General features: G+C 45.0%; 1 protein-coding gene across 6 annotated transcripts in view; it reads left to right on the top strand.

Moving 5' to 3' along the window:
* The window catches only part of LOC118630279 (transducin-like enhancer protein 4), a 143927-nt gene extending 132085 nt beyond the window's left edge, over positions 1 to 11842 (top strand). For 2 of the 6 annotated variants that reach the window (XM_036262112.1, XM_036262109.1), the window contains 6 exons: positions 5059 to 5308; positions 6375 to 6622; positions 7965 to 8112; positions 8514 to 8664; positions 9009 to 9085; positions 11120 to 11841. In XM_036262112.1, coding sequence (XP_036118005.1) covers positions 5059 to 5308; positions 6375 to 6622; positions 7965 to 8112; positions 8514 to 8664; positions 9009 to 9085; positions 11120 to 11227 — 982 coding nt within the window. In that variant the 3' untranslated portion in view covers positions 11228 to 11841. Of the gene's footprint in view, positions 1 to 5058; positions 5309 to 6374; positions 6623 to 7964; positions 8113 to 8513; positions 8665 to 9008; positions 9086 to 11119 lie in introns of all 6 variants that reach the window. The other 4 variants (XM_036262108.1, XM_036262111.1, XM_036262110.1 and 1 more) reach the window with 3 other exon arrangements.
* The last annotated feature ends 220 nt before the right edge of the window (positions 11843 to 12062 follow it).

Raw genomic sequence — 12062 nt, 5'->3', positions numbered from 1 at the left:
AGAAATTCAGGTTATTGGCTCCTTCCTCACATCTCGTAAGTTCAGTCCTACAGAATCCTGCATCTGTTACTTCTAGTGTATTCTCCTCCTCTTCCCTAGTTCAGGACCCTCATTACCTCTCATCTAGATTATTGAAATATTTGTGCTTATTTCTCCTACCATCATACTCGTTACCAAATATGTTCTATGAAATGGCTTTGCTCAGCAATATCCCATACCTTTTTTTGCGAAACAAAGGAAAACAAAAACCTTTATTTTATTTATATATATAATTGCACTTAACCACTAAGTGTTAATTTATTGCAACATCAATGCAATATTAGTAAGTTGAGAGAAATATAAAGTAAAGAGAATACAGCAATAAAATGAGGAAGGGCAGGGAGACTGGGAAGGAGAAGGGGGTGTAGAGTAGGAAGAGGAGGCAGGGATAAAGAGGAGGGCTACTGATGAGCAGCCTTTGTTTGTTTGTTTTTTATCCTTACCCAAGGACATTTTTGCATTTATCTTCAAATAGAGTGGGAAGGAGAGAGGGGAGAAGAGAGAGAGAAACATCAGTGTGAAAGAGAGACATTGACTGGCTGCCACCCACACGACCCCAACCGGGGCCAGGGACAAACTGCAACCGAGGTACATACCCTTATCGGGAATTGAACCCGGGACTCTCTGGTCCACGGGCCAATGCTCTAACCTCTGAGCCAAACCTGCCAGGGCGAGCAGTGTTTCTTACTCATCATTATCAAGCCACAATTTCTCAAAGGGTATCTGTCCACCCTATAACTCTCTAAAGCAGGGGTGGGAAACGTCCAGCCTATGGGTCATATAAGTCCCACAGAATCAGTACCAGCTAACATCACACACCTCACCAAATTAGCCTGACCAAATATGGCAGGCCGGTTTTTAAGTTGACAATTTTGTATGGCCCTCAAATGATGTTATAAATATCCAAATGGCCCTTGGCAGATAGAAGGTTCCCTACCCCTGCTGGAAATGCTTTGCTCACAGTCTCGGTCCCTGGAGTTAATATCCAGGACAGACAACTTAGAACTTTCCCCACTCTGATTTTATCCATGTTCAATTTACCCTGAATTGGTTGATCTCCCTGCAGTTCCTTCCAGGTTTATTTGAAATCTTGAAGGGTCCCACATTAAATCCATTTGTGATGCTCTCTGGCTGGTACTCTGAGCCTTCCCTTTTATAGCTGGTATTGAGCCATATATCTGATATGTTTTTTCAGATTGTGCTTGGCCAGCTCTACCAACCACTTACTATGGAGATATTGTTTGAATATTTGAATCTCTGGTTTTAAACCCAGATCATTTCACCTCATTTTAGAGCCCTTGTTCTCTGCTGTTCACCACCCCACCCTCCCCACCCCCTGAATCGTTTTTCCATCTTCTTTCCTCCTTGGTGAAATCATTTCTTTCAGTCAAATCCATCTCCTGTACCATGTCTCTGTGAAACATAAGCTTTAGCTTCCCTTTTTGAACCACCACAGAACTTCCTACTTTGCATCTTCCACCTGGTATTATAGTCACTTCTGTACTTTTCTCATCACACTTCCTAGATGATAAGTCATTTAGGCAAGACCATGGCCTCACCTGACTTTGTATACTTACCATGACATGGCAGGGTATGTGGCTGGGAGGTGGTTACTGATGCAGCTGGTTGAATGGGAAAAGAAGACTTCTTCAAGCTTGGGTAGCTCTGCTTTCTAGAAAGGTTGACTTTCACACTCATTCCAGAACCTGTTACAATGTGCACATCAGAGAGTTGGTTAAAGCCTGATGGACAGTATGTACTAGAGCTTTATGTTTTTTCAGTCTTGAATTCATCTCACATGTGCTTGTAGCAAACGGAGGCCCGCATTATGTCCTCAGTGCAAGCAGGCTCTTGAAATTCTTAATAAAGGAGTTCCAGGAACATAGTAGGCGTTCAGGGAGTGGTTGTGGTTGAACTGAAAGACTGTCTTACTGAAAACCTCAAAATAAATGATACGTCTAGTTTCTTAACTATTTAAATTCTCAAGGCGTTTTAAAAGCCATTTAGTAATTCTAGAGAGGAGAGAAAGGGATGTCTTTTCAAATATATTATCATTAAGAATGTATAATATCATCTAAACGTGGAATAACCTTTTCCGTCCTTTAAGATTTAGTCTTCATGACCTCTTAATTGTTAAATCAGTTAGGCTTTTTCTCAGTCCATCCCTCAGAATTTCAGCCTTTCTCTGCAAGTATCACCACCGTCTCCTTGCCTGGGCTGACATCTGACCCTTTCTTGAGGACACCCCTCCATTGCAGCCCTCTAAGGGGTGCCCTCTTGTCTGTTTCACACAGCCCTCTGGGCCACGTGGGGTGATAAAGGCTATGTTGTCGTCATCCCCTGTACCCCCTGTGCTTCTGTAGTCTCTTCTAGAACAGAATTCCTCTGCCTTTTTATAGGACCCTGTGCCTTTCAGCCTTATGCCATTGGACTCTCCCTGCTCTTCCAGCTTGTTGGGAAATCCCCCGGTTTATTAAGGACTTGGCACTGGCCTGGTGTCTTCCTCCCAGCAGCGCCCACCATCATCCTGGGTGACTCTGGTGTTCCCAAGGTCAGTCCCCCAATAACCACACCTTGGGGCTTAGACCACATCACCTCCAGTAACGTCTGCCCTTCTCAACATTTGTCACCTACTCAGACTCACAAAGAAGACCTTGTCATCACCCCTCACCGCCACCTTCAAAATTCAAATGTCCCATCCAACACAGCTTCCTCTACCTTCGCCCAGCCAGAGTAATTTTTTGAATTGCAAATTTATTCCCAGCTTTCTTACATTCTCCCAAGCCCTAGACACCCTGCTTCTCCCCTAGATGACTGCACTAGCGGCACGACTAATTTTTCTTCTTTCATTTCGCCACCTTCATTTCACTCTTCACCCAGCAACAAGAATGACCCTTTACTTTAAACATGAACTGAAGAGTGTCGCTGCCCTGCACAAGTCTTCAGTGACTCCCCATTCTGCTCAGAATAATATCCACACTCCTCATCACAGCCTAACAGAGCCCTTGTTAAAATGGCCCTGCCTCTGCATCTGGTCACCCTCCTCTGGGCCTGGTGTTCCCTTGGTTCTGCTTCGAGAACTTTGCCTTTGCTGCTCCTCTTCCTGGCACAGTCCCCTTCGACATGCACGTGGCCTGTGTCCTTCCTTCAGGTCCACCTCAGACTCTCTGCATCTGTGGTCTCTGTTATCTGAAAGTGAAAGTGTGCATGTGTATGTGAGAGAGAGAGGCAGCATTTAATCACCACAGAGGTAGTTAATCTGCTTATATGATATCTGTTTTTCCTTCTAGGCTGTAGGCTAGGGTCTTTGTCTATCGTATTCACCTCTGGTTCCCCAGCACCTGATAGAACCTGGTTCATTAGGCATTTAATCCATGTTTTCTGACTAGATACTAAGTGTTGTATCTCACTCTCCTCTTTAGTTTTCTATACTCTTCCTCCTCGTGCCATCCTTGCCTAGGAAGTTACTACACATTCCTTATATTGCAGCCCCATTGCCATTTTCCCTGTCCTCCCTGTCAAATGCCCAGAGGGCCTGGCATGTGCACTGTCCACAGACTTGACCATCTGACAGTTTTATATTTATTTATGTGACTCTCTCACTGACGGATTTGCCCTTCCACCCACCTGCTACCTCCCTCTCCCTCAGGCTGTAACTTCAGGGGTATGTGGGTTTTTTCTTTCTCTTGTATCCCCAGTCCTTTTGGCATGGTGCTGGGCACACTGGGGTACCCAGGAAAAATGTGTTGCATGAATGAATCTCTGAGTAAGTTGTAATATAGTGAATCATCTTTGCCCTCTTTGCACTTCATCCTCTGTCCCGATTATCTGCCTCCGATTGTTCTTGCTGGAATTGCCTTGAAAATAAGCATGCTCGCAGATTCTGCGTCTGTTCTGCTCATGGCGCACTCTGCTGCAGGGCGCACTCTGCTGCAGGGCGCTGCTCCGCAGCTTCAACGACCACTTCGTTGTGGATGACCAGATCTTGATCTGTCTGACTTCTCTCCTGAATCATAGTGCTCATCTTCTGGTCGAGTTGATTGGATTCCCCTAGGCCCTCAGGTTGAAGAAAATCAAACCTTTTAATGTACTTCGGTCTACCTAGTAGCCTGGGTTCCCAGCCTTAGAGTCCTTCTCAGTACCTCCCTGTCTCAGGTCACATATTCACAGTCTCTCCAAGTTCTGTTGATTCGACCAAAGAAAATACCTTACATCTGTTGTCTTAGTACATAGCTTCCCTCTCCTTCCCCCTCAGCAAGTCTAACATGCTACTCTTCTTCCACTACAACCAGTTCTGAGTCTTTCTCTGCAGTCTGCAGAGGAGAAAGCCCTCCCCTTCTGGTACCCACAGCCACTGGAGTCATGTGCATGCTTCGTCCTCATGGGACCCCTCAGTAACGGGCTGAACTTTGATGAATGTGGCTATCCTGTAGATTTTTGCATTAAGGAACCAGAAACTGTTTTAATTTGATTCTAACACTTCTCTGAAGTTCTCTCCATGCTCCTTGTCCTTTGTGTACCCACAAAATGCTTTCCCTTTGTATGTCTTTGGTAAACTTTTCCATAAACAGAGCACATTCCAGAGCTCTGTGCAAAGCAGAATGGCATCGATTCAAATGGGCTGTTGCCAGTAACACACCCAAGACACCCAGCTCCCGTCCACCCACCTCCCACGTCTTCTGCCTCCAGGTGTACCCAGACAGTCCCACTCTTGTCTCCTTATTTAATTCTCTGTGAAGTGTGGGTAGCATTCTCTCCATTTTAATGATTTTAAAGGTTCTGAGAAGCTAAGCGACTACTGATGTCACAGAGCAGCTACTGAAGAGTTGACCTGAGGTTTGATTAGAGATCTGGCTCTGTGACTGAAAATTATGTTCTTTCCACTGTACTAAGTAAATTTGATGTGTTTGCAAATCGTTAAGTAGCACTGAAAATGTTTTATGTTTCATCTCATTACACTGATCAGTTAAGTACCATTTTTTACATTCCCTCCTTCCTGTCTTCTCTCCACCGCCTTAGAGCCTACTCCTTCCACGTGACGGCCGATGGGCAGATGCAGCCTGTCCCCTTCCCCCCTGACGCCCTCATCGGACCCGGCATCCCCCGACACGCACGGCAGATCAACACCCTGAACCACGGGGAGGTGGTGTGCGCCGTCACCATCAGCAACCCCACGAGACACGTGTACACGGGTGGCAAGGGCTGCGTCAAGGTCTGGGACATCAGCCACCCCGGCAATAAGAGCCCCGTCTCTCAGCTCGACTGTCTGGTGAGGGAACCTGGATGGACAGGGCTTAGACCGTCATTCAGAAAATAGGAGGGGATGGTTAGGCCAGGATGTGTGAACCACACACGGTTTGTGGTCTTTCGCTGGGAGGTGGAGAACGCTGATGAGGACGGATGTCTTCTTTCAACTCCTTAAGGCAGAGTATCCAGTCCTTCACGTGACTTGGCTCCAGGACACTGTCACCAGCTGGCCAGTGCCTGGGAGCAGGCAGACCACTTGTTTTCCCATCTGGTGAAGGAGTGTAGGAAGAGGGGACGCTCACGTGGTTTCTGTGAGAGTACACCTCGTATCGTAATGTGTCGCGGTCCCTCACATGACAGGCACTGCAGACCCCCTTGGCTGTTGCATGGGTATTCGTTCTTGAAGTTTTAGGAAATTTTAGCTTGACTTCCTTCCTTAGACCAGCAGTAGGACTTTTGCTACAGTACAGTGCTAGGTCAATTTCACATAATCAGTGCACACAAGATTCTCATGACCTCATGAACTGGGAGGAAATCGGTGGGGTTTTTTCCTCTGTTGTCAACTACTCCATAATCCTGTCTTGCCTCCAGCTGATGCTGCTGAGTTAATCAGACCCACAGTGCCTTTAGCCAGGTAATGCAGGGCCAGGTGAAAGGAAGAGCTTGTTGGGTATCTGGACCTCCAACAATTTTGGCAGCAGTAGCAGGACCTCTTCCCAGGCAGTGGGCTGCACCGGGTCCCTAGGCGTGGCTGCTCCTGGACTGCGCGGGACGCGCTAATGAGCATGTGCGCCTGTGCGCAAATGACTTGGGCAGCTGTTGATTCACTGGTGGTGGGAGTGGGTCTAGATCTTTGCATTTATATGCTAATTAAGATTAAATATCTCAGTACTAAATTTTGTAGATCAAGTTTAAGTACTTCCCTAATTTCATGTAATTTTCTTGCATTAATCCACTTTATCATTGTCATAAGTAAAAATGGCTCATTAAAACCAGGAGGGAACAGTACTTTTATGGATTTCTGCTCTCATGTTAATGCCGTTTTCCTTTCCTCATGAGTAATCTCTTGATGGTTTTTGTCTCTACAGAACAGGGATAACTACATCCGTTCCTGCCGATTGCTCCCTGATGGTCGCACCCTAATCGTGGGAGGGGAAGCCAGCACTCTGTCCATTTGGGACCTGGCTGCGCCGACCCCACGCATCAAGGCAGAGCTGACATCCTCGGCCCCCGCCTGCTACGCCCTGGCCATCAGCCCCGACTCCAAGGTCTGCTTCTCCTGCTGCAGCGACGGCAACATCGCCGTGTGGGACCTGCACAACCAGACGCTGGTGAGGTGGGTCAGCAGGATGCCTCACCAGGGCGTGAGGGGAGCTGCTTGAATCACACTGAGCCAGAGCTCTTAAGCGTGTCGTCAGCCAGAAGGATGAAATATGACTATCTTACTAAATGTGTTAGAATAGGCCCATTTTAAGATGCTAGAAAACAAATCATTAATGTAAAATCTTGTTTTCTACAGTATTTGAACTTTAGCAAATGAGAGAGGTTGTCTTTTTTCCCTTTTGACATTATACTAAGCAGTATCAATTCAAGTTTTTTTTTAAAATGAGGTCACTTTTACATAATTAATGTACATAAGGTTCCCATGACCTCATGAGCTCGTTAATAAACATCTGTAATTTGCCATCTGTGCTTGCTAACAAACCGCCATTGTCGATAGACACTCTGAGGAGACCCACAGAGCTTGCTGTTCTGGGTGCCATACGAGTCTGACACGTTCATTCCTTCAGCAAATGACTGTTGATCACCTACCAGGGGCCCTGGCGTGCATTTGGTGCTCTTCACCCGAAAAGGTCTGGGTTATCTGGAGTCCCGCCTTTAAGGATGGCTAGACATAACTAAGATGCCTGTTTAGAAATGAGATTGTACAGGATGGTGTTGATCTGTAAGGCCCTGAAACAAGTCTCCACATGTCAGCACCAGAGAGAGCAGGAAGCAAGAGGTGTGATCCGCTAATGGGCGTGAGAAGGTTGTAATCAAGCCTGGCTACAAGTTGTGGGGCGTGTGCAAGGAGAAGAGGCTTCTGCTATCTGTAAGATATTTGGCAGGACTAAGCTCTGTGTATGATTTCAGAAACAAAAATAGTCATTACTTGGTTCCCTTTGGGTAAGGCTCTCAAGAGGCACTGCTTGTAATCCCTTCTTCCTCCCGTGTCTGACAGTTCACCAGCTCCGGGGACACTGCAGTGGCCTTGCTGCTCCTGCAGAGTCGCTCTGCTGCTCCCTGCGCCCGCCCACAGCTCTGGTGAAGGGAATGCTCCTTACTTCCTCCAGGTCTCTCCTTCCTTCCTGTCACAGTGAGGGACTGAGGCTCCTGAGTTCATATGCCTGCCGTTCACTTCTGTTGGAGACTTTTTTCCCATCAGTTACAGTGTGTTCTAGTGTAAGAGTAATTTCAAGTACTTCTTAGTGTTGCAAGATAAACAAAAAGTATAGGAAACACAGCATCTCAATTTAACTTGAATCTCTCTTGTCTTTACTTTGAATAGTTAGAAACATAATAAACCAAAATGACATTCACAAATAGGGCCTGGAATGACATTGAGTGCTGAGGAATTCTAAAGTGAGTTCACCTAAAAACTGACTTTTCAAGAATTTTCCCTGTTTTGAAATTTTCAGGCAGTTCCAGGGCCACACCGACGGGGCCAGCTGCATCGACATTTCTAACGATGGCACCAAGCTCTGGACGGGCGGCCTGGACAACACGGTCAGATCCTGGGACCTGCGCGAGGGGCGGCAGCTGCAGCAGCACGACTTCACCTCACAGGTGGGGGCCGGCGCCGGGACAGTGCGGGGCCCTGGTCCTGTGAAACGGGACGCGCGGGAAGGGGCGGTTCCTTCACCAGGAGACAAGGTCACTTTTGACTCTGGATTAGATAGCTGAACATTCCAGTTTTCTATCAAAATAGAGCAGTATATATTTTATTAAAACATTAGGAAATCTCTTTTATTAGATGCTTCTAGCAGGTTTTTACTTCAGAGTTTATTACCTATCTCATTACTTTGGGATCATCCATTTGGCTTTGAATTTTTCTCTGTACAATTTAAATAATCTTGATTTTTTATTTTTTTTAAATATGAGTAGCATCTGCAGAAGAAAAGTGCCCTCCCAGTTAAAGGCAGTGTGTCCTCTGTAGCCAGCGTCACGGTCACCTGTTCTAATTCTAGATCTTCTCCCTGGGCTACTGCCCCACCGGGGAGTGGCTGGCCGTGGGCATGGAGAACAGCAACGTGGAGGTGCTGCACGTCACCAAGCCCGACAAGTACCAGCTGCACCTGCACGAGAGCTGCGTGCTGTCGCTCAAGTTCGCCCACTGTGGTAAGCAAGCCTCTGTCCTTCCCTGTCCACCAGACTCCCTCCTTCCGCCCTCCTGCCGCCGCACTTTTGTCGGGTCCTTTAGTTCACTGACGTGTCCGTCTTCAAACTGCTGCTTCCTTGCACGTGCCTGCTTCCCCAACGCCGTGGAAGTTTCTGGCACTAATCCACTGTCCTTCTCGTAAGTATAAGTGAGTCATTAAGTCTAGAAGAGTGGGGCTTATTTTTCTATTGAAAAACACTCTTGTTTGTTGCAAATTAGATGAGTTTTCTGTGAATAGGTTGAAGCTCTGGGAGTCTGAGAAAGTGTCATGAATGCTGCTTTTTTTCAAAATCTCTTCCTGTAGGCAAATGGTTTGTGAGCACTGGAAAGGACAACCTCCTGAACGCCTGGAGAACGCCGTATGGAGCCAGTATATTCCAGGTAACACGAGCCTTACCGTGTGCTCACTGCATGGTGCTAGTTCCACCAAACTTTCCGTGCGTTCTTTGTGCATGACTGATGCACGGGTGTTTCAGGAGGTAGAAGCTAGTATCATTCCTATTGCACAGAGAAAAGAGACTTTTCCTGAGGAGGCCTAGTGTCCCAGCACAAGCCATGGAGCTGGGACTCTCCTCCAGTTCTCTCTCAGCCCAGAGCCAAGATGCGGTGCCTGCCGCACTCGCCCGCGTTCCGTGCCTCGGCACTAGAGGTTTTGGTTTCTGTGATTTTTAAAAAATGTATGTTTAATAGTTGAGCATTTTTTTGACTACTCTTAATAGTATTGCTATTTCTTTGAATTTTTTACATCCATAAAAAGAGTGTTATGGAAAAGTTTAGTAAATCTTGATTCATTTTATACACTTTTATTCTTGACTTAGTGAAATAATTTGTAAGAGTACTAAATTTTAGACATGATGCACACACGAAATCTTTCTCCCCAGTCTCTTACTGGTATGTGAGAGTTTCTTAGGCAAATTAAAGAAGACTTCTCTTTTTCACCTTGTATATTTAGGGTGTTGTTTTCAGGGTTTTTTTCTTTTTTTTCTTTTAGGAATAACATAACAAATTTGCAGTTTTCTTTACCAGGTCTATTAAGTCTAGATTAAGTCTAGACTAGATTATAATTGAATTTAAAAATATATAGATTAAGTGAAACTACCATCAAGGTAACCAATAGAAGAAAAATACCTTATTCTTGCTGTTATAAAATTTATAATTAATACAGTGGTGGGTTTTTTGTATTGTTGGTCACAGCCTTCTCTATGATCCCAACTAGAACGTAATATATATATTAGAGTGCATGTTTTATAGCAGTATTATATCTTGTGTGTGTACCAGGTTGCAAAGTAAAATGTATTCAGGTTTCAGTCAAAAAAGTTTGAGGGCCCTGGCCAGGTGGCTCAGTTCGTTGGGGTATCATCCAGTGCACCAAAACGGTTGCAGGTTCAATTCCCAGTCAGGGCACACACGTACCTAGGTTGTGGGTTTGATCTCCAGTCAGGGCTCGTGTGAGAAACAATGTATGTTTCTCTCTCTCTCTCAAATCAATAACATAAAAACACTAGTTGAGAAACACTAGTAGTGGGTTAGCAGCTGCATATCAGACATTTATTTTGTAGGTGTTCAAAGTCCTAGTTAAAACCCTGTGGGCATTTCGTTTGTTTTTGAGCACAATTCAGTTAAAAGTTAACATTGACCCCTTTGTAGTTAGTGCAGTTGAACAAGGTGTCCGCAACTCAAAGTGGTACATTCTCTCTCTCACTATGAATCCCTCCCTGCCTGCTAATTTGTGTTTCAGTTTTTCACAGGAAAATTAGGAATATTTTTACATTCTCTATTTTAAAAAAATATAGTGTGTTTTTTTGTTTTGTTTTGCTTTGTTTATGGTTGACACTATTACAGATGTTCCAATTTCTCCTTCTCTGCTCACCCCCACTCCCCTCCCCTCCGGCCATCACCTCACTGTTGTCTGTGTCCATGGGTTATGCATATATGTTCTTTGGCTAATCCCAGTGTTTTCAGTGCTCTTGCCCATGTATGACCTCACTTGAATGCTACAGCAACCCTCGAGAGAGGGCGGACAGGTCAGATGTCTTTACCTGTTTGCCTTCATTAGAAACTGAGGCTCAGGCAGTTAAGTGACATGTCTGGAGTTTGTAACTCCACCTAAATCCAAGTGTGAAGCTGAGGGTTTTCATACTAAGACTCTTAACTGTCTGGACCATAGGATTTGAAGTAGGCCCTTCCTTCCTCAGGTGACTTGCCTGATCCCTGAAGTCCCCGGGGCGGGAGCCTGTAGCTGAGGCGGAGCCTCCATCACGTGAAGGAAGCCCTGACGCCTTTCCTCGCTCGGGCTCCTGTGTGGGCAGCAGGGCACGTTATGCTGCTCTTTGCTCTCAGTCCTCCAGTCCTGCCTCCCGTGTTAATGGGCTTCTCCTTCAGTGTGTAACCTTTTTGTTTATGTTTCTTTCCCAGTCCAAAGAATCCTCATCGGTGCTTAGCTGTGACATCTCTGTGGATGACAAATACATTGTCACTGGCTCTGGGGATAAGAAGGCCACGGTTTATGAAGTTATTTATTAAGGACAAATCTTCATGCGAACTGGACTCCTCCTTGTAGCACTTTGTTCTATCATCCCCTCCGCTCTGCCCCCGCCCCCCATCTAAAACCAAGGATTTTCAATGCGCATTGCAGTTGTGGCATTGAATCCCCTTGCTCCCCCTTCCTCCTGCTATTGAATTGTGAATACTCATTAAGAACCTGTGATACCAAATCTTCAGCTCTCTACTTGGAAGACCATGGAATAACCATACTTAACAGTGAACGGAATCTTTATGTATTATATCTGTAATATATTTATTTTGTTTAAAGAAGGCTTTCTAACAATGACTGACTAAATAAAGCTGTCTGCTCCTGCATTGATAATGAAGATGCGTTGTATTTGATACCCCTCCCCCCCTTTTTTTGGCAAAGGAGGGGAAAGGAAGGTTTAAAATAATTGATTAAAAATGTCACTAAATGTAGACTAATGACTGTATAGAGATGTGAAATGTATAATTACATATTGAAGCAATATGTTGCTGTGTTAGATTTGTTTTCTACTTATTTTCAAGATGTTTGGAAAATTGAGCAATTAGAACATGACAGGCCACGTCATACTGATTTGAGTCTTATTGGACAACTTTAACCAGTATATCTATAGCTTTAGATTATATTCGATAAAAGTCAATGGATTTTGTTTGTTTTTTTTTTCTTTTTCTTTCATTTTTTTTTTTTTTTACTTGTTGGCAAGTGTCTTTGTAATATGTTTTTAATTCCTTTTTTATTGTATTATAGACAGATGAACAAGTTAAATTTGCCCTCAAAGAGAGAACTAATCCCTCTGTATTTTTGCCACATTTCTTTGCAAAGGGAGAT

The sequence above is a fragment of the Molossus molossus genome, unplaced genomic scaffold, assembly GCF_014108415.1.
Source record: "Molossus molossus isolate mMolMol1 unplaced genomic scaffold, mMolMol1.p scaffold_m16_p_14, whole genome shotgun sequence".
Taxonomy (NCBI): Eukaryota; Metazoa; Chordata; class Mammalia; order Chiroptera; family Molossidae; genus Molossus; species Molossus molossus.
This window is presented reverse-complemented; position numbering and strand designations above follow the sequence as displayed.